We start from the raw sequence: 22,693 nt of genomic DNA, 5'->3' as shown, positions 1-22,693 counted from the left end.
TTTCTGTATAAAATAAAACCAAGAAAGTATTGTCAGAATCAGGCCAAATTGGCTCCGTAAATAGTTACCTTTGTTAACTAGCTAAAAAGCAAAAAAGCCACTTAAAGAATAATTTCTGAATAATTTCTGTTTTGATCTTTATTACTAACATTCAGTTAAAACCTATACAATAAAACAAAACAATCCAAATAACCAGTACCTAAAACAACAATTTTCTAAATATCAGACTAAAAAGCTTGTTCTCAAACAGGAAGTCACTTAAGAGGCCAAGCTTCAGTGTAAGGATTCCAACAACTGATAAGATGAATCATACCTCAATAGGCTGAGGATCATTCAGATGAGCACTAAGATCCATCAAAAGTTGTGGCATCCATGTGGGTACATCATACGGACTGGACAAAATACACGCACTAAGTCCAAGCACACCAGCATGGCGTTTAACTAAATCTACAAGATAAAAGTTAGTAATTCTGCCACGGAACAGCATGGGAGTCTTCAATTCCATTTGCACAAATAACAGATGAGCTCCTTCTATCTATAGAAAAAGGGTATGGGAAGAGTGGATTTTTACCAGTTCTCTCTTCATTCTGAAGCCCTTTAAAACACCATCATCCACACACTTTTACTAAGTTTGCTTTAAATCTTATTGAGCAGATTTTTGGGACTATAACGGGATGTACAGAGAAGAGGAATTGTTAACATTTGCTTTTTTTTCATTGTCTTCTTACAGATGTGCTCTAAAATTATCTAGTCCATTTAAGGGACACTTCCATCAGAACATCAACTTGCATCTAAGCTATAATTGTATTTTACTTTGCTATCTAAAATAACAGTAACAGAATTTTTAACCCCAAAATACAATTGGCTCACAGAGTTCCTCAGCCCCTTTTGGTACATATTGTTGGAAGGGAGTTGCTGCACTGTGTGACACCAATCACCTTTCTTGAGAATTCTATTTCTCAGGCTTGGAATCCTACACTGCAGAACAGGAGATTAATGCATTATACTACAGAACTAATACAGAATATAATATTCTAAATGTAAACCATCACCAAAAGAATAACATGTCAGTGCCTTTCTAGTATGACATTGCTACAACATAGCAATCGCACTAGGATGAAAAGAATGATTCTATTGCTTAATTTCTAAAACAACGGTTAGAATTGTGCATTTAAAATTATTGTAATCTAATCCAATGCAGATGCGCTGCATTCTCAGAACTGTGGCCAAATAAGAGCAATATGCTATTTTTGCCACATGACCCATTTTGTTCCCTTGAAGAATCCACTCCTCTTTTGTGACTTGCACTAAATTCATTGCAGCTCAATCATGTCAACTGTCATTCTGAGTTTCTGTTATTTTTAGGGTGCTTCAGATAGCTCCTGTTGTTCCCAATGACAATCCCTAATGCAGGTCTCCCTTTCCTATGCTCCAGACTGCATGGATTGTCAGAAATGACTGCTGACTTCACCTTTGCGAGAACAGATACTTTTCAAAAATTGAATGCTTTATGGGCAGAAAGGTGGGAAAATAATCAGAAACAGAAGGCTGGGGTGAAGACCCACCTGACAAATCTGTTGAGTTTGATTTACACCTTCCCGAGGGAGCCTCTCCTTACCTGCAGGGGGAATGGTATCCACTACAGTACTGAGGTCTCGTTTTCTTTTCTTTGGGAGTCTCCTTTTACAGAGCTGCTCAAAATGAGTCTGCATAGGGTCATCAATCACCAGAAAGTGGCACTGAAGCAAACCACTCAAAGTGGTAGCAGCCATCTCTCTCACCTAGGATCAAATAACACCATCAGTTATTGAAATAAGAGCAGCCCTCTTTGCACGGTCCTCTACATCAGTGTTTCTCAACCTCAGCAACTTTAAGATGTGTGGACTTCAATTCCCAGAATTCCCCAGCCAGCAGCTGGGCTGCTAGGGAATTCTGGGAGTTGAAGTCCACACATCTATAAGCCGCTGAGGTTGAGGAACACTGCTGTAAATGTGTAAGGGCTGATCTGTGAAAGAAGATGGGGGTGCTGTACCCTGGCATGGTCACCTGCACTCTTTGTGTACACCTCTTTTGCAGAGGCAGTGTGTTCTGTATTAAGCAAGTAGTAAGGTCTGACTGGAGTTTCTCTTCAAGTTCACTTCAGGATTGTAGGCTCAGGATCCAGTGAATACAAAAAGGTATTCTGTTAGGATCTTAGCATTTAGTGTGACAAGGTCTGGATTTGAGATGCTGGGCAAACACACAGGGTGAAGTTCCAGCATGGTCAGCTGTACCCCATGCACTCAAAAGAATGAGCAGACCGTGGTTTGAGTCTAACTTGCAAATCACAATTTACAGCACTGTGATATCTTTTGAATGGATCCTATAGTAGCGTATGATCACAGAAATTTTGTTGCAAGCTGGCATTTGTTCTCACTGTATATGGTTATTATTATGACATTACAGAACACAGTACTAGTACCGGAAACATAGTGTAATTTTGTAATTCTGTGGTGTGTTTATTCCATTGTCAAGTATTCCAATCCTGGAATTCATTAGCACTTCAACTTTAGGTGCATCAGAACTGTGTAACTACTTAATATTACAATATTCATATATTTGAATAATATAGTATAAGAAGTGGATTTCGAGAGCCAGTTCACTTCTGATAATTTATTATAAGGCTTGCACCTTTATTTTTGATACTCTGGAATTTAAGTGGATTATGTTCAAGGTTTTAATTTTATAATTTGCAGAGCAGAGCACTGAGAGAGACATATATTTCAAAGACAGGCAGTAAGACAGTTATTAACGTGGACTACATTATTTCTGATTCTTAGTTATTGGGACATTGTCCAAATGGCTTGGCTTTATCATGTACTCAAAAAATTCAAATGTGAAGTGATGAGCTAGCACAATCTGATTGCAACCCCCTGTGCTTCTAAATCATTTCTCTCATATATTCCCAAGCAATGGGATAAGTTACAATATCTTGATAAACCAAAGTACACTTAAAATTCTGATCTCAAGAACTTCCCTAGATCTCACTAGCACTAGGATACTGAAATGCTGAAGAAGGCACATAAAATGAGTCCTTTGGGGAAACAGATAATGTAGATTAGATTCTGTAAGTTTTTGCAAATCACATTATATCTTTTAACTCAAAGCAAGCCAATACCTTGAGTTCCTTCCCTGATAGTGCTACTATTTCCCCCTTTTCAGGCAAGATGGTTGGCCTGCAGCTCAAGATGACCCTGGAAGCAGCAGATTATCTGGATCCTTTTCAGTCAGGATTTGGGACTAATTACAATACTGAGATGACATTGAGAGTGCTTGAGGATGACCTCTAATGGGCTTGGGATGGGGGTGGTGGCCCTCCTTGATCTCTCAGCAGCCTTCAATACCATCAATCAAGGTATCCTTCTGGCCTGGCTTAGGGAATTGGGAGCAGGAAGCACTGTGTCATGGTGATTCTCCTTTTTCAAGGCTAGTTCCAGTCTATGTTGGTAGGGGGTGAGACGTCAAGACCCAGGCTCCTGCTTTGTGGGGTACCTCAGAGTTCTACTCCCTTGCCACCCCTATTTAACAACTACATGAAATCCCTCGGTGAGTATGCAGATCCTTTTCCTAATGGCTATCACAGTCTGGATGGGGGAAAACAGGCTTTGGCTCAATCCTGGCAAGACTGAGCAACTATGGATTTTAAGGCCTCCAGGGTCTGGAGATTTTCCATTTTTAACTCTGCCTGGTGGTGCACTTCCTCAGCCAGAATTGGTGTGCAACTTGGATGTCCTCTGGACTCATGCTCATGTGCCTGCTTGAAGAGGTGACAGCTATGGCTGGGTGGGTCTCTGTGCAGATTTGGCTTGTACGTCAATTGTGCCCATTTCTGGATCAGGAGGCCTTGCTCACAGTGATTCATGCCTTAGTTACCTCCTGTATGGATTACTGCAGTGCACTCTACATGGGGCTGCCCTTGAAGAACATTTGGAAGCTGCAGCTGGTCCAGAATGAAGTGGCATGGGCAATTTTTGGCACTTCTCATTACACCTATATGCTACTGCTGCTCTGTGAGCAGCACTGGCTCCCAGTAGGCTTCCAGCTGCAATTCAAGGTGCTTGTTGTCATCTATAAAGCTGTGCATGGCAGTGGGCCAGGATACTTGTGGGACTGCCTTTCTCCCACTGTTTCTGCTTGCCCCACCCGATCTAGCAGAGAGGACATGCTCTGGGTCCCTTCTATTAAACAATGTCATCTTGTTGGACCCAGGCGTTGTGCCTTCTCTGTGGCAGCAGCTGCCTTGTGGAACAGCATCCTCCCAGATAGCCTGAACCCTATTAGCCTCTTGTAAGGCTCTGAAGACCTGGCTGTTTCCCCAGGTGTTCGGGCCAGGAGGTTAGGCAAGCTCTGTTGCAGATGGGATTTTAGGAGTTAAATGTGTCATTTAGCTCATATAATGGGTTTTGGTTTTCAAGTGTTGGGTTTTTAATTTCTGTTCACCACTTAGAGTCACTTCTGTGAGATGGGTGGCCATATAAATTATGTAAATAAATAATTTAATGAGTAAGAATGTAGTTTGCCATACATATTAATGCTCACACAAAGGATCAGGGTACAGAGGTAAGCTGCTATCTTGGAGCAGTCCTGCAAACCACACAGAAATCCAACTTCATAACCTTTTTTAATGAGGAAAAATGTAGAAATTGTTTTATCACAGCTTTTACAAATTTGGTATGGGTTCTCAGGTCCAGATAACATTTCAAGTGAGCAGCAGCTTTGACTAAGAGACTGCTGGCTGGCTTTCCCTAAATAACATAATGTTTTTTTGGTGCATCTTCGTACGATACACTTGGAGTAAGGAAGCTTATTAGGACTAGAGGACAAGGTGCCAACTAATGCTTAATGTTTATTAAATTTAAATATCACACATCTCTCTGAGAGTCTTTCATGCTCTTAAATATAAGCATTTACATTATTGCTCAGCCATCCAAGATCCAAAGATCTGAGAAGATGAAAGAAAGGATGGCTTCCAAAGGCTATCCTAAATTAAATAGGCTTTTCAAAATGTAAAAAAATGAGTGGGTGGGTGGGTGGGTGACTAAGTGGCAAAGAGCAGGATAGGAAGGATTTACACCCTGCAACTGAGACAAAAAACTGCTAATTTATGTACAAAAATCCAGAGACACAACACTAGGGTAGTGAATCAGCATCATATTAGATCTTGCTTAAAAGTTAAAAAAACAACAACAACAGAATTACAACCTCTGTAATGCAGGGGTTTCTATGGCAACATGGTTACAAGAGGTTATACAAAAGCAAGTATTTTGACAATTCTACATTTATTGCAAGAATTTACCATGCCCCTAATGTGCAGATTAGGCTGTCAAATTTGCACTGGTGGTTGTCACTACACAGTAATGAAATGAATACAGTTAGTCCTCACTTAACAACCCTAATTGGGACCGGAATTTCCATGGCTAAGCAAAGTGGTAGTTAGGCGAAACATCACATGATCACACTGCTTAGTGATGGCAGTTCCAGTAGTACCAGTTGCAGCCATTAGGCCAGGACCAAAATATTGTTAGGAGAGGACCTCACGCCTCTCCTGTCCTGCCATGCTCACCTCAGCTTCAACTACCCTCGCCAGCCTATCGCCCCCCCATCTCTGCCCTCTTGGCCGCCCTGCACTCTGCCACCTACCCCTGCTGCCCCCTGCTGCTCCAGTTGACCTTCACGGTCTTCTTCCTCCTGCTGCTGGCCCAGGATCCAGGTGCTGGGCAAGGGTGCAGCCTCGGGATGCATGTGGCAAGTTGGCACGGCGGCAGAGCCTCATCTGCCAAAGGGGGATTGTCGGGCCTGGCTGGGGAGGAGGCAGCGAGACAGAGTCGGCAGAGGAGCCCTGTCTGAGGAGTGATAACCCACAGACCATTTAGAGTGCAGCAGGATGGGACAGCTCCCTGGGCAAAGATGGAGGCTGTGCGGGAGGTGCTGTTTGGGGTGGGGGCAAAATTGGAAGAAGCAGGGGGATGATGGTTTCCCAGAGGTGCAGTGCATTCTGCAGCTTGTATTGGAAGGGCTCCTGGAGAACTGGCCTGTAGGCTTCAGGGTGAAGGCAAGCCCGGCACCAGCAAAGCCTACCCACTGGCCCTCTGCTCGCTTGGCCAATGTTCTTCCTGCAAAGTCTCAAGAAGGGCCGGTTCTCCAGGAGCGCTTCCAATGTGAGCTGCAGAACACACATTGCACCTCATCCCTCCGCTTCCTCCAGTTCTGCTGCCACACTGCCTCTTCTGGTGACGCCGTGCGCCATGCCTCTCCATCCTGTCCCACTGAGCTCTCCATGGTCTGCAGGCTATCACTCTTCACACTGGCAGTGAAAGACAGGGCACCTCTGCCTGTAGTGCCACCGGCCTCCTCTGCCAGCTCCGTCTCGCTTACTCCTCACTGGCTGCGTGTGGCAAGTTTCCTTCGGCAGATGAGGCTCTGCCACCCTGCCGTGCTCAGCAGGCGCAGCCCAGGGCTGTGCCCTCGCCCAGTGCCTGAATCCTGGTCCAGCAGGAGAAGGAAGATGACGGCGAAGGTCAGCTGGGGGCGGCAGTGGCAGGGGGCAGCAGAGTGTAGGGTGGCCAAATGGGCAGAGATTAGGGGGGTGATAGGCAGGTGGGGGAGTTGAAGTGCCCCTGCGATTGTAAGTGCGGGCAGGCTGCCAAGCACTCAAATTTTGATCACATGACCGCAGGGGCGCTGCAATGGCCATAACTTCGAGGATGGGTCATAACTACCATTCATTGGGCACTGCTGTAACATCAAACAGTTGCTGAACTGTTAAGTAAGGACTACCTGTAAAATAAAGAAGAATGAACTGTTCTACATTACTGGATGACTGTTTTAATTAATGTGTAACAGAATGATTCAGTAGCATTCCTGGCTATTTAGCATTGGAATAAGAATTGAATGTTTCAAGTTTCAAGTTTACTTACACATTTAAACTTTTCAAACACCTAACACCTGGGAAACAAATTGTTTCCAAAGTCTTCCTATAGAGTCTAATGATTTGGCCCTACATTGGTAGATATTACTGCGTTGTCAGTAGTAGTCGTGTTGTTATTACAGTCAGCGACCAAAATTAAACACAATTTTAAAACAGGATAAAAAGATATGGAAAAGTAATACTAAAATAAAATAAAACTTTTACATTAATTTGAATAAAAGGGGTGACACAGAATGACCTGTGTTATTGAATCAATTTCCTGTAAGGGACAAGTGCACAGAAGGTCTTGCGTTGGTATGCCGCTGAAACTCCCTTCTAGAAGAGCTGGAAGTAAGAACTTGAGTGACTACTGTATGGGCTCTTCTACTGTATGTTGGGCACCAAATGCTGGTAAGATATTTGGCTACAGCAAAATCTTGTTTAAAAAATAAAGCTTTGGTCCTTTGTAAGTCTGAGTCCAGACTGCATTGCTTTATTTCCAACAGAGCTTTCTCATTGCCAGGTGAGACCAGATATTGAGTGGAAAATCCACAGTCTTTGATTAGACCTTACTTCAATTAGCCATGAAGGAATAAAATTACCTTGCAAGCTCAAAGCAGCTAAGGAATTTCAAAGGCTAGCTTGAAATATAACCAATATTTCAGGATGGCAAAATCAGATTCTGGCCTCTAATGGAATCAGGTCTGTTTCTAATTTTCATAAGGAATTGTCTACATATCTGGGTACGAGAAGTAGGATCCTTAGAAATTTTGACTGAGTCCCTTCTAGGGGATTGCATTGAGAAAGTTGTTACATCTCCAATACCCATGTCATACAACATTTTTATTATCTGATATCAGCAGGTGATAAGCAAGTTATTTCATCTAACTAAATGAATAATTAAGGAATACATTTGGTACTAATGCAAAACAAAACAAATCAGAACAAAAAGAGTATGATATACTCGGTGTTAAGCCTCTTCAGTTCTATTGTTTTCAATTCCCACTGGGGAAGATTTAAACATATATTTCACTTAAGTCTTAGTACTAGCAAAAACTGTACTTATTAAAAATTGGAAATCTAATGGATCACTGAGGAATAAATGTTCAGTGCAGTAGTGGAAAACTTTTACGGAGCCATGGACAAGTTACTAGTTAAAATTGTGACGAATTGTCACTTAGGAAGAGCAATAATAAGAAAATATAGGAATGATAACAAATTGCCATGAACTATGTTTAATCTGCTCACCAAGCGCATGTAAATTTGGACTAGATCATGCCCAAGGCTATGTTTCCACATTTTTTCCACAAATAGATTTTGCACAGATTGTCAAAAGTGGAAGCACAAGAATGTGTTCACCTCAAGCTGGTCATCTTCTAGTAGTTTTATAACCAGCCATCTGATGTTGTTCACAGCTTCTTTATTGTTTAAGAAGATAAAAAGATTATAAAATACCATAGTCTGGAGGTAGGTTAGCACAGTATATCTAGCATGCCAGGAATTACTCTTTGCTATCTGTAAAAAGAAAAAAAGAAAAGGCCAAAATAATAGAACAACTGGAATTAGAAAAATAAACTAGGATAAAGCCTACATCTTCAATCAATCAATTTTATTTACAGCCAAAAGGCCCAAAAGCAAGCTACAAATATAATCTTGGCATTAGATAAAACAATTTAACAAATAAGATATTTAATAAATATTATATAAGACACTTACAATCCCAACTTATTGATTTGTTACTAAAACCCTTGTTTTTATAGCCACAGTTAAAAATCTGGCTGTTGCCACTGTAAGTTTAGGATTTTCATCTGCAGTCAATTTAAAAAGCATCACATACTTACTTGTTTTAGCACCTGAAGTACCAAAGGCACTTGTTGGGGATATAGCAATCCCTGAGACATTAACGATAAGCACATCTTAGCATCTCTCTTCAATTCATCATAGCTATGATCATTTTCTACAGGTGCAATCTGTGGAAAGAAGTAAAGGAAAGGTTAGCAACAGTTAGTGAAGTCTTGATCCTTAAAACTGAATAAATGCAAGGCACATTGGGAAACTGCAATCTCAACTTGAGAAAACTAGTATAATTAACATAGAAGCTAAAAATCCTAAGTGCTATACCAGGATGTATTAAAATATACAGTGCGTGCAGTATGTAGAAAGCAATTCAAACTACTGTGTCATTAAAATATAGCTAATTTTTTCAACTGTAAAGACTCTAAATAGTTAATTAGCATAGGTATCTGTCAATATGAAAATATCCAATCAAAATCTGGGAACTCATAATTACATGAGAAGAAATTTAAGAGGCAAGGATAATAATAATAATAGGTATGAGCAAAACACCTTATTTAGAGACATATTCTAAAATATTCTGTTTTTCACCATGTCCTGGAGATGGTCTGGGATCAGAGTGGGATGTTTTGAAACTTCCCTAGTAAATAACCTTTTTGCATAGCCCTGTAACTAAAACAAGATGTGAGCAGGACTAACAGCTGGCAGCTGCATCCTGAATCAGCAACCTTTAAAAGATTTCCCTGCAGTCTGTTCAAAGGTCATGCATGTTTGAGGAAGTGTTTAGAAGAAATGGCGACCAATTCAAACACCGAATGTAATTTATATAATGTAGTTTATATAATAAGTTGTTTATGGGGCCTGACATTTGGTATACCCTGTTCATTTAAATGCAGCCTTATCCACATCTTGTCACAACGTTAAATGTTACTGGGAAATCATCCCTCTCACCTACACAGACCAATCTGTATATCAAACTACATACCTTGAAAAACAGTGGCAAAAGCTGAAGCTGTTCTGTAACAGCTGTGGAAAAGGCTCTCCCTGCACTTGCCATCAACCACTTCAGAACTGTCAAGTAAAAGAAAGACAAGCAAACTTCTCAATTCAAAGACAAAGAAAGAACAAAACACAACTTCATTGCTTCTAAGTAGCATTCCCTTTGAATGGCATCTCAGGTACTCAACTAATACAAGTGAACATTTAATTTGGTACTTGCACATTTACCACAAGCACTTACTAGTTTTCAGTAGTTTAATGCCCTGAGTTCGTTCATCTTCATCTCCAACTCCATTTTCTTCCATAACATGATTCTGAATTTCTTCATCCACTTCCATAAGGGGTTTGAGTTTTTCAAGTATTCGAGAAGTGAAGTCATGGACACGGGGAGACTTTGTTAGAGCAGTATTTGGTAAAGCAATATCTATCATGAAGACGTATGTCAAAACACTGCATAAAACACAAGAACACATTTTTAATTTAATTTAATGCCCTAAAGACTGAATTCAAATTAACCCAATAACTTTTCCTTTCCCTTATTTCCGGAGTAAACAGAAACAAAATGACAATGTCTTGGAATATCTAAGGGTTGAAGAACATATGGCATAGTACAGACTTAATACTAACCTTCCTATCCTCTCTCTGACGTTTTTATAAACTTGGGTGAGCTTAGGCTCTAGATATTTCAGCAATCTGTGCAGCAGCTCTGGCACTCGCCATTCTTGTTGTGCAAGGCCTCCTTGCAATACGTACAGACGACTAGAAGGTAAAAAGAAGAAAAAGCGAGTGAAGTAATGATGACTTACAAAAGTACACTTCTGTCTTTTGCATAGATAAGACAAAATCCAAATGCCTTACACTGTTCTTGTTCACAAGACAGCCATTCTACGTTTAGCTAGTGGAGAGTGGGCCAATTAGCAATTGCCCCATGTGTTTTTTAGAAGCTGGTCATATAAACACCTGCACTGAGCAAATGAACTATTTAATTTTGGTTTCTAATCTGCAGTGGTATGAATTATACACATAGCATTATAATTTGTGCATGTATATATATGTGCGACCGACAGGAAGCTCTGGCATGGGCTGGTCCATGAAGTCACGAAGAGTCGGAAGCGACTGAATGAATAAACAACAAAATATATATGTGCAAACACACAGGAGAGCTGTTTGTCATTCTACTGTACCCTTAAGAGAAGAAGCCTCTCTCTATCTCCTGATGGATTCAGTAACTGGAACGTTTAAATATCTACCCAGGCTTTCTGAGAAAAATACCATTCCCAACAGTGCTTGTTCACAGAGATGCTATTTACTTCACAAGTCAAGCCACTGAGATACTTGATCAACACCATCTACTCACACAAGCTTCAGCAGAGATTGTTTAACTTCATAAAAGTGACAGAAATGGAATGAAATCCCCCCCCAAATTTGGATGGCCCCTACCCTGCTGATATTTTGAAGCCTTGAAGACCTGGCTCTTTGCCTAGGCCTTTGGCAAGGGTAAGTGAAGCCTCCCTTTGAATTATGTAGGTTTATTTATTTTGTTCCTGTGGTTTTTTGTCACTCTTGACAAAAGAGTCATATTTCTTTTCTTTTTAAAAAACATTTTTATCTGCAACTGCCCAGAGTCGTTGGGAGATGGGTGGCATATTATCATTATCATCATTATCTGTATTATTTTTTGAGGGAGATGAGAGGTGATGACATTTGATAAATAAGTAAAAATAAATAAATAAAAATTAAAATGCCACTAGCATACTTGTCATCATACACACTGCTGCCAATTTGAAAAAAATAAATTCCAAATGTTCACCCCAAAATTTACTTTCACCAAAACATACCTCTTCATAGTACAGTTGTTATACCAACTCTGTATTTGCTCATAAGGTGTCAGTCCTACAAGGTAGACCAGGCCAAGAAACCAGTACCAATGCCATATAGGTCAGGACTAATTTTATTGTTAACAGCTATAGTAATCTTGCATGTCTGAATGGGCTTCCCCATCCCTCCCTTTATCTTCATGTGAACTAGGAAGAGACTTATCTGAGACTTTTTCTCAAATTAGTTTATTGGCCTTGGCTCAAGCCCTGCTTACCTGACCATTTATTTATTTATTTATTTATTTATTTATTTCTCACATTTCTTCATGGCCCATCTCGCCAAGCGACTCTGGGCAGTTGACAAGTGCCTTGGTAGTGTCTATTCCTCCTGTTCTTCAAGGCCATTCCCTATGCCCTCTACATAAGGTATGTAGGGCTAACTTTTCAGCCCAAGAACAAAACTGGAGAGGGCAGAGTTATATGAGCCATACACAGAGGGCAGCCCACACTCCCTCTCTCTCTCTTACATACAAATGCCTGCATCTGTGGTCTGCATTTGTGGTCTGTATTGCGGCAGGGGAAGTTACTGCCCTTCTTTAAGCTACCCTGCTGCAGAGGGGAACCCAGCAATTTTGAGCAGTGTTGTAGGAAAAAAAGAGGGAACATTATTGCTTGTTCTCAGATGCAGCAGGAGAAATGGGAGGAAAAGGGAAGTGATCTTTTTTTCTGTAGTTCAGTAAAGGCTGATAAACTAAGTAGCAGAGAACACTCTATGAAATTCCTACATGCAATCTATAGGATGCCCAATAGGAGGGCTCCCTTATTTTTTGGGAGGATAGTGATGCAAAGTGAGTGGAGACCTATCTCATGTAAAGAAGTGGTGACAGCTTTTCAGAATGGTTTTTTCCTTGACCTGGGGATGGGGATTCTATGTCTTTTAAACTAGTTTGCACATTTTTTGTATATTTCCTGCTTCACTGATTTTTAGCAACTATACTTAGAGGGTGACCAGGAGATATACTCACACAAATATAAAGATTTGAGGACCAGGGACCTCAACGTAACAACTCTTGCTTGCAATATTGCTAAGCAAGTCAGTAAGATTTAAGCATTTTTTCCATAGCCACCTAAATAATGTAAAGGTGACATGATTACTTATATATTTGTTTGTTTATTTAAATGATGTGTATGGCTATCCAACTCACAAAGTGCTATTCTGATGGTTACCATATGATTAAAAGCAAAGCAAGCACAAATAAATGTTCTATACAACCCAAGTTCTATAGTCATCCATACTTTGGTTAATACATGAGTAAAGTTTTTTTCCCCCATACCATGCATCAACAAACGATCCTCCTTCACCATTCAATGGAGACTCCAACAACAATTCAAATAACCAGTGCAACTTCCTGGGATCCCTGCTCTCCTGTATTTACATTTTTTTAAAAGGAAAAAGGGGCAGAATCATTTTCTGGCAACAGAAATCTTAACATAACTTGCTAAGAGGCAATTTAGCATAAGCATTTATGTTGTATTACAGAGTACATTTTATAACATTTTTTTTCAACGAATTCCCCCCACTGACAAATCCAACAAAGATTTCTTCAAAATAGGTTGAAAACTATAAAACCTCTGCAGTATTAGAACATTAGCTTATGTATTACTTTATATGTAAGCTGCAATCAAAACAACTCTCTGCAGCTTACATATAAAAAAACATACAGTATAACCACAACAATACGACGACAGAGGAAGAGAAGGAAACAAAAGGATGGGAACATCAGATCAAATCAAATATAGCAGAGTGAAAAATGTATAAGACTTACACATGATGTCGCTATACATGTCCCCCAGTCATTGTAAGTCTCTACTGTAATATTGGATAAAGCTGTTCTAAGAAGTGGACATAGAACTTTCCAGAGGTTCTCCACCTATACATAATGATGAGAAAAATGATTTACACCTGTAATGACAGCTGTGATTTACAAACTGTAATGATGCCTATAACACCATCAACAAAGGATTTTGTTTTTATTAGGGTGGAACATGTATAGGCAGAGTGTATTTCTGCCAGAGTTCATGCAGCTTAGTTCTAAAGGAACCAAAAAACCACCACATACTGACATCTTAGCATAGACTGCATTAATAGTTCAGAGAGCAAGACAGAAATAACTGTTCCATGTTTAAAAATCCCTAATTTCAAACTAATTATTCATATGTATGTGTGCCTTCAAGTCAGTCTTGACTCCTGGCTACTGCCTGGACAGGTCCCTGCAGTTTTCTTGACAAGATTTTGGAAGTGCCATTGCCTGCTTCCTAGGGTTGAGAGTGTATGACTGGCCCAAGGTCTCCCAGTTTTTAGCCTGGTACCTTAACCTGCACACCAAATTGGCTCTTAATTATTCATTCTCTCTCTCTCTCTCTCTCTCTAAATAAATAAATAAAATTCCCTTCTCACTCCTGTGGGTGATATGTGTCTTCTTCAACCTCGGGTCCTCTACCAGAGGCCTGGGAGTTTGAGGGTTCTGGGCAGTATCTTAGCTGTTCCTAGCATTGCACTCCTGGACAGAGAGCTCTGACATTGCTCCTGGGATCTGTTGGAGCCACTCTCCCAGCTTAGGAGTCACTGCCCCAAGGGCTCCTACCACCCTGGGACCACTTTGGCCTTCACTTTCCACATTCTCTCTAGTTCCTGGTGTTGGACTTGTGGTGGAAATCTCCTGGACTTGGGGTGGAACTGTACATTGTGAGGAGGGAGAAAGAGCGAGAGGGAGCTGTGGCTGTGTGTCTGTGTTTAGCAAATCCCTCAAACCACTCTGCAACTACTTATATCAGGCAAAGGAAAATCTTATATTTTTCTTCAGGTATTCAGAATAATCCTGGTATCTCTTAAGGAGATCTGAATCATATATATTTGCAAGATTCATAGAAATGTACTCTACCTTTTCAAATGTCCAGTGTTTAGACCCTCTTATCAAACCAGCTATAATTTCAGCAACACAGCGTTGAGGACTTTCATGGGAATCTTCAGCAAGACGTTCTAAGTGTGGTTTCAATACAGGCAAGAAGATATCATCAAAGTTTCTAAACAGACCCTAGTGAAATAAGATACACATTTGACTTTAAGCCTGAATACTTCTTACTACATTTACAAAAAGGACTTATACATACCTAATTCAATTGTTCTAAAATGATAAAATATGTTTTAAAAATGTTGAATATCAACAATTCCCAGAGGGGAAGGAATTTTTCCAAGCCACAAGTATTATGCATATATTTAATTCCTTTTTAATACAGTTTACTATAAACACTAATTGGGCAATCATTTTCAAAATTAAATGATACACAAGCCATGATTAAGAGAAAAGCATTGCAAAGCTTTGGATATAAGTGGTGCATTTTGCTATCGTTCCTGAATTATAGTCCTTGAAACCACATCTTCAAAATTCCACATAAGTTTGAAAATTAGACTATTATGCTGGGAGGAAATTTATAAGGCAATGAAACTGTATAAGAAAACCCCACTGCCTTAACACAAGCTAAATGGAGTGGTGGTGAGTGAATGAGTGTATGCTATATGTGAGAAGGTACTTTTTATGTTACAGTTTACAACCATTCTAAATGGCTCTTCTTTTGAAAATCTTAGACAAGACAATGCACTGAATGTGATGGATTGGTTCCAATAGCTTGGCACTTCATCACACTTTCTTATTATCCTGGCTTACCTGCTATTAAACTAAATTTCCCCAGTCCTGACATAATGGAAAACTCTGGCTATATACAAGCCAGAAAGAACAGTATGTAAAGAAAAGCACTTGAGCCAGAATTTTTGTTTCCAATTTCATAAATTATGGTTGATAAAACTTTGATGAACCTCAGAATCAGAGCAATATATGTGATATAACAATCATGAAGACTTAACTTCATGGATATTTTGCTAAACTGCTTCATCCGTGGCTCAACATGTTTTCTAGAGAAGCAAGCAAAATATTAGATAATGAATTACCTTGAAGAGGCAAAATCTACGAGGATTAAATTTATCTTTTCCTTTTCTGTCTTCTAAAGAAAGAAACTTGATTAACTGCTCAACAAAATTAGGATCAGAAAAATGATCATAAATGACTTGCTCTGCCTGTAAAATAAAATAAACAACAATGATGTAACAAAAAGTATTGCTTAGCATATCTGTGTGGGAAAAAGCTACTTAATATATGGTCCAAACAATGAGACACTTTAATCTTCAGATCAGAAGACCTGAAAACATGTGTAACTGACATATTCTTGAAGAACACTTTGTCCGGATTCTCATTCTTAGAACTCCTCATGCTATCATTTTCTATAAAAAGCTAAAATTGAATGAATGAATATTTTCATACCTTATCTGTCTATCCCCACTTCAAAGAATTTCTGCCCTGACAAGGGACTTATTAACATGCTGCAGAAATAAGAACCATACCCCCCTCACCTCCAAAATACCCTGGGGAAAGAACCATTGCTCAGGACAAATCAAAAGCTTTCCATATATAAAGGGTAATAAGTACAAATCCTGGCTTGGGAATTCAGGTAACTGGAAAACACCCACTTCAAAGAAATCACTGATGTGGAAAATGGACAAATGGCTTAATATCATACCAGTGCTTAATATCTATAAGCAATTTCATTTTTCCTAATGTAGAGTCCTGAAACATGTATTCAAGATCACCACATAATTTCTCCAAACATTGTTACTAAATACTTTCTGTCTGTTGAATGTGTGAACAGACTCCAGTCAAAAAGAAAGTATCACTATATCTGAGGTAGTAATGTGATAAAGAGTCAGGAGATACATCTATGATGGCTCACATAAGAATTTCTTTATATTGCATTTTGATATAAGCAGTAGAGCTGTGCAATCCAAGCACATAATTGATTTTATTAACAAATTATTATGTGTATTTGAATTACAATAACTGTGGAATTCAGATAACTTTGAATAATCTAAGGCCCTCTAAGGTTAACCACTGTTATAAAATGAAAGCAAAAAAATATATGCTCAAATTGAATCAGACCAAGATAGACTGCCAGCACAGTTTTAAAAGATAACATCACCTCTGAAAGTTCCTTTCTACTCCTCCCAAGTTTTGGTTGCTCTTCTGCAGAAGCATAGATTTCCATATTTCTAGAAATTGTAAAGGGAAAAAAGTGAGACAGCTTAAAACAATATTGAATGACAAAAATAAAAAGTAATTATACCACTTCCTGGTTCACTGTTTCAGAGTCACAATTCAGCAATTACAAATTTAGACTCACGTCTTTCTAACCTTTATTTATTTATTTATTTTATTTTAATCCTGCCTTTATTATTATTTTTTATAAATATCTCAAGGCAGTGAACATACTTAATACTCCTTCCTCCTCCTATTTTCCCTACAACAACCACCCTATGAAGTGAGTTGGGCTAAGAGAGTGACTGGCCCAAGGTCACCTAGACGGCTTTCCTGACTAAGGCTGGACTAGAACTCACAGCCTCCTGGTTTCTAGCCCAGCACCTTAACCACTAGACCAAACTGGCTCTATTTATATTATGTAAATATAATATTTATATAATTATAATTAATTGTTATATATAAATATATACTATTTATACTTATATTATCGAAATTACAAACACTAAAGGATTTAATATATGGAAGGAATAACTAACTGCTCTAGCAAATCAAGTATAAGCAGGACAGGGTTTTTATCAATAAGGGAACTGGATGGAAGCTATGAAGTGACTCCACTGCCTTTCATGTTAGGGCAGAGGGTGGGAAGAGATAAGCCAGCACTTACTGAGGCCACGTGTAGTATCCCCAATGTGTTTTTTCCACAAAATGGCAGGCCTCCCAAGCTTGTTTAGTCTTTGGTAAACTGGCACTCTCATAATGCAGCCATTGGTTGTCAGGTCTGTCACCTGCCTGGATATTAGAAGGCCGTGGAGCTCCACCTGTTTGTGAAAGAGAAAAATGCCTTTCTTCTGAAATTTATCAGTGGGCACTTCATATTTCTATTTTTGTTCAGTACCTAGAACTGCCAGCATTTCCCTCAGTAAAGCACACAATTCTGAATAATTATATTTTCTAAAAACAGAAATCATGAAGCATCTGTTTCATATAGCAACATAACTAGTACAGCTGCACTACGAACCCAAATATGTTAACCAAATATTCTTTAAGCTAAAACAAGTACCACTATAAAACACCCATTAAAATAGCAGTTTTCCTACAAGTTAATTGCTATAAGCTAGTTTGTTCTCCCCACCACCCCCTCATATTGGATAAACACCTTAGAAAGCAGGGGAAGCTCAGATTTTAGGAGATAATTGTAGGAAAAAATTTGTAATAGCCATTTCTCTAGGCAAGGACAACAATCAGAGAATGATTTCAGTCATATAAAAAGTTCTTAGCTCTTATTTTCATCAGCATTTTCTTTTCCAGAACTAAAATTATGAAAATATGTTATCAGTTACGAAAATAGATTGCAGGACCTTGACAGTCACTTAGCTGACAAGCAGTGGATTAATCCTTTAACAATTTTGTCAGAGAACTGGAGATTCACACATGAATGCTAAATTCTTTAGCAAATTACTTAAGACTTGAGGTAGAGGAGACTACAATAAACAACCTACAATCGACCTCACAGTCTGCAAATTTCAGTAAACCAAATCTTAGGACTGACTATTTAATATCTCCAATAGAAGAGAATATCTGTAGCTCAGAGTTGAACTGTGGAGTCCTTGGTGCTTTCTGAGCTTGGCTGTTTGCTTGGAGACATTTCATTACCCAACTAGGTAACATCATCAGTGTTAGCGAGTGTGAGGTTTGTTCCCTGTTTATATACAGTAGCTTGCCCTGCCAGTGGGGTGGGGGTGTGGTTTTCTCCTTGGTAGTTCCTTGATTAGGGTATTGTTTTCTGCTTGTTTGCTTGTCTGTTGTTTAATCCCTGCTTATCTGGCTGCTGGAGAGGATGTGTTCTGGTCTTTTTGTTTCCTTCTTAGCTTTTTTATTGTCTCTTTTGAATGGTTTGTAAATATAGTTTATCTCTATGTGTCTATTGATGGCTGATTTGTCTGAACGCCAATCTTCCAGGAATTCCCACATGCCAAGCTTCCAGGAATTCCCACATCCTCTCCAGCAACCAGGAGGGCAGGGCAAGCTATTGTATATAAACAGAGAGCAAACCCCAGACTCACTGGCACTGATGATGTTACCTAGTTGGATAATTAAATGTCTGCAAGCAAGCAACCCAGCTCAGAGAGCCCCAGGGACTCCACTATTTAATATCTCTCCTCAATCACATAGATATACTATACTTCAAGATGCAGCACTTCAGTATTTTGGTGCCAATGAAAGATTGAATGTTATTACCCATAAAAATCAACTTAACTTGCAGTGGACATGGTGACCAATTAAAAAAGAAATCACACAGAAGAATCTGGTGACAGATCATGACACATGCAAAAGACTACAAGTTAATAGATACATAGTTCATACTTCCCCTTAATACAAACTAACTTAAAAAATTTCAGTACTGAATGGTAGTTGTTTCTTGTTAGTGCACTTACTGATTTGAAAAGGACAGATGGGCACCTTTTTGTGGGGCCTTTTCAATTGCTTAAGGATGCCAGTCACAGCAGGGATTGCCATCTACACAGAAAAAATGAGAAATGGCTCATTTTAATTTAAAGTAATTGAAAGGAGAAATACATAAACACAAATCCTGTTAAGAGTGGGCTACTCTTCTCATAATTTTCCTCCTACATATAAAAACTTTGTATGTGAGGTTCAACAATTTGGCAAGGATTCAGGATATAAAATTAATTGGGATACACATTTTTTTTACTTCCTTTAGGTTCTTTAGGATGGAACAATGTAAAGAATTAGGTTTCTTAATCTCTACAGGTCTTTGTGTATTAAGCATTTAGGTCTTTATATTCCTAAAAATATTTCTAAATATGTGGAATTAAAGATGTTAAAAGTTTTAAAGAAGGTTGCCTTAGATATTAATAGATGGATTAAAAGTCTTTTAAAGAAGGGTTTTCAGCTTGGTAAAATAGGTAAAGCCTATTCATTGTGCATACGGAAAGCTTCAAGATTAGGAAGCTGATGTTAAACAAGTCCTTTGCCTAAGACTGAAAAACGAATGTCTATCAAAGATAAAAAGCTATAGAGACAAATAGCATAACTTTGTACTAGCATAATGGGTGGTATTTTGCTGAAGACTTTCCATGTGTGAACTGGGCAACTCTGCCAGCCTGTACATCTCAGGAAAAGTCCACTTAGAAAGAAAATGGTGCTCTGGAAGCGCTGAGTCCATTGAAACTCATTAAGATCAAAAGCAAATACCACTTTGACATGTGAAGAAAGCACATGTGAATCCACCCTAAGGAATGACTAATGGGATCAATATCTGCCAACAAGCTTTACCATAACTAAACCAGTTAACCTTTTACCTTGCGAACCACCAAGGCATCATGGTTGAGACATTCCACAAAAAAATTTACGGCTCTCACAGGTAGCACTCTGTCATCCCTTAAGAGTAGGGAGAGAAAACCAATGCCAATGTGCTCAAACTTCCAAGGGCTGGAAGGAAGAAAAGGTAAGGGGGAAAATCAAGCCAAGTTACATGAACAATTTATAGAATCACACTACTATCCAATACAGGCTCACAATTTGTTCAACTATTATTTAGACAATTGAATTATTTTTAAATCAAGATTTAATTTTAAAATGATGTCCTTCAGTGTGGATAAATACATTTCTTATTTAAGTTATAGAAAAGTCAGGCATTTAAAAATAAATCTCATTTGAGGAAAAAGAAAAAAAAAGAAAAGCAGCAACAAATCAAAACTACTAGAACAATCAACAATTTTCCACAGAAAAAGTCTAGGATACAAACGCCAGTTAAAGGATATTCCCCCAAATATAAGCTGGCTGCTACTTTTTTCCATGCAAGGTGTATATTTGAATCTTTCCTGATCTAATTTTTAATCACAGAAATAACCTGTAGGAGTATGCTTAATGTTTCAAGAGCCTATCAAAACACCAAAACTGAAACCAACCTCCAACCATTAAGTTTTATAGAAGGAATTTCTCTATTGACATGCATAACCAAGTGTAATTCAACACCAGTACAACATTTTTTGTATTTATTTTCAGACATCTGTTTGAATTCTAAGGAAAATAAATTATTGTGGAAAAGCCACTCTGATAAGCCATGATTTCATAAAAGACAATGGCGTCAGCAGAAATAATTACTACTTTAGATCATCATAAGCTGCTGTCACTTCAAATAACTTAAGCTCCTATATCACACAGACTTGTTAAAAGATAAATATGAAAGGGCAAGAGTTGGTATACACTCCATCTTCAGATAATTTCCAGCAATTTCATCTTGCTTAAACACAAGCTACTTATACTTATCTCTGGGGTGAGATGGGTGGTGGCAAAATTTGATCAATAAATAACCATTTACTATTAGTAAATGGTGTTGATATTGACTAGAAATTATGGGACTTGTGCAACACATTTGAGGGGCACCAGATTGGGAAAGATAAGGTATAGTATCTCACAATTCAGCTGTCATAAAAAAGACCAAGAAAGGATTGATTATCTATTACAATTATTTGTATCTTCCTTTCAGGATATAAATAACACTTCTCATGATACAAATGCTACCAATGCAGCTTATTGGTAACAAAAATTACTAAATGATAATAAATATTACTTTAAAAAAATATTTAAAATTTTTTTTGTAAAATAAAAGACGAACCAAAAGAAAAAAGGAAAGAAAAAAGTGCCAGAAAAAGAAAAGAGAGAAAAAGAAACTAAACTTAAAGAATATATAAATGACTTCTGACCTTCTTTTCAACAGATATTTATATCTTATTATCCCTTCTCCCTCTTAGATATTCTACAAGTCCCTTCAATCCCTCATTTAATCCATGTCTTTTTAAATCTTCAAATCATTAAATCATCATTTCATTTCTTTCTTCTTTCAGCAAAAAGTCCATATAAGGTTTCCTGTCTTCCAGAAAAGTTTTTGTTGTTTTTTCTCTTACCGGATAATAATACTTTTAAGTAAAAATGACATTGGGAGCTCATTCTCACAGAGCCATGGATAATCGCCCAAGAGATGAATGGGTGATCCAGCAGGAGCAGGTTCTCAGCTCCCTCTCTCTTCTGGAATCCTCCCTGGGACTCTTGCTATCTCTTTGATTCTAATTATACAAACTAAAATCTGGAAGGAATAACACTTAAATCTGGCACTGAATTTTCACTGAACTGAGTGGGGAATGGAATATGGTATGACCCTGGGGTGGGCAACTCACTGCCTGGGAGCTGCCCTAAGCACCCAAAATTCAGTGACAAAATGGCACCATAGTTGCAGCACTGTATTTTTTGTTTTGCTTTTCCTCTCAAGAGTGGTCACAGGAAAAGGAGAGCTCTGAGAGTCAAATCACTTCCCTGTCCACCTTTAACACTGCTCCCCCTCCTCCAGCACAAAATCACACTGCAGAAATCCAACCATTTTGCAGCAGAATATAAGCAGTACAATACAACTTATTTTTCAGGGCTTGGCTGGGGTTTTAAAGGTAAAAATGTTTTGCCTCCAAGATGCTTTCTACTCTTACTCTTACCGGTAAATTCTTTCCCCACAAAGCCCATAAAAATTGGTCCTGTCCTTCCCAGTGATGTCATCTCATCACTGGAAAGCTTCTTGCAGTCAGAAAGCTGAACTGTGACTACCAGTCTCTCAAGGGCTGCCTAACCCATGGCCCTGAAAAAAGCACATGAACCACATTTTGAGAAAGATATCCTCATACTTACAGATTTCTTTGATTCACACAATCTAGCAGCTTATTTATCAAATTTTCATAATTTCTGAAAATGAAAAGAAACATTTATATATTAAAATATCTCAACAAAAGACAGGACAGCGTATATAGAATGCAATTATTCATAGCAATCAGCAGACAGGAGAAACTTCTCTAAAAATGCTAAATACATAGCACTTCAAACCAACATCATTTGTTTCAATATGCTTACAATCAGCTTGCATTTTAATAGTCATGTTAGACAAAAGGCAATAACCAAATTTTCTCTCTGATTCAAAAAAA

The 22,693-nt window shown here is 38.6% G+C and overlaps 1 protein-coding gene across 1 annotated transcript in view; it reads right to left on the bottom strand.

Moving 5' to 3' along the window:
• The window catches only part of PSME4 (proteasome activator subunit 4), a 97,498-nt gene that overhangs the window by 3,656 nt on the left and 71,149 nt on the right, over nt 1-22,693 (bottom strand). Inside the window, exons 30-45 of the mRNA XM_063301527.1 lie at nt 22,404-22,457; nt 20,027-20,156; nt 19,139-19,220; nt 17,368-17,521; nt 16,645-16,714; nt 15,563-15,688; nt 14,499-14,651; nt 13,383-13,487; nt 12,891-12,982; nt 10,367-10,498; nt 9,981-10,189; nt 9,726-9,811; nt 8,788-8,916; nt 8,306-8,461; nt 1,619-1,781; nt 314-447 (exon numbers count right to left, since the gene is read on the bottom strand). Coding sequence (XP_063157597.1) covers nt 314-447; nt 1,619-1,781; nt 8,306-8,461; nt 8,788-8,916; nt 9,726-9,811; nt 9,981-10,189; nt 10,367-10,498; nt 12,891-12,982; nt 13,383-13,487; nt 14,499-14,651; nt 15,563-15,688; nt 16,645-16,714; nt 17,368-17,521; nt 19,139-19,220; nt 20,027-20,156; nt 22,404-22,457 — 1,975 coding nt within the window. The remainder of the gene's footprint in view (nt 1-313; nt 448-1,618; nt 1,782-8,305; nt 8,462-8,787; nt 8,917-9,725; nt 9,812-9,980; nt 10,190-10,366; nt 10,499-12,890; nt 12,983-13,382; nt 13,488-14,498; nt 14,652-15,562; nt 15,689-16,644; nt 16,715-17,367; nt 17,522-19,138; nt 19,221-20,026; nt 20,157-22,403; nt 22,458-22,693) is intronic.

This window comes from Candoia aspera, chromosome 1, assembly GCF_035149785.1.
Source record: "Candoia aspera isolate rCanAsp1 chromosome 1, rCanAsp1.hap2, whole genome shotgun sequence".
Classification (NCBI taxonomy): domain Eukaryota; kingdom Metazoa; phylum Chordata; class Lepidosauria; order Squamata; family Boidae; genus Candoia; species Candoia aspera.
The sequence above is the reverse complement of the archived record's forward strand: the minus strand, read 5'-3'. Positions and strand labels throughout refer to the sequence as shown.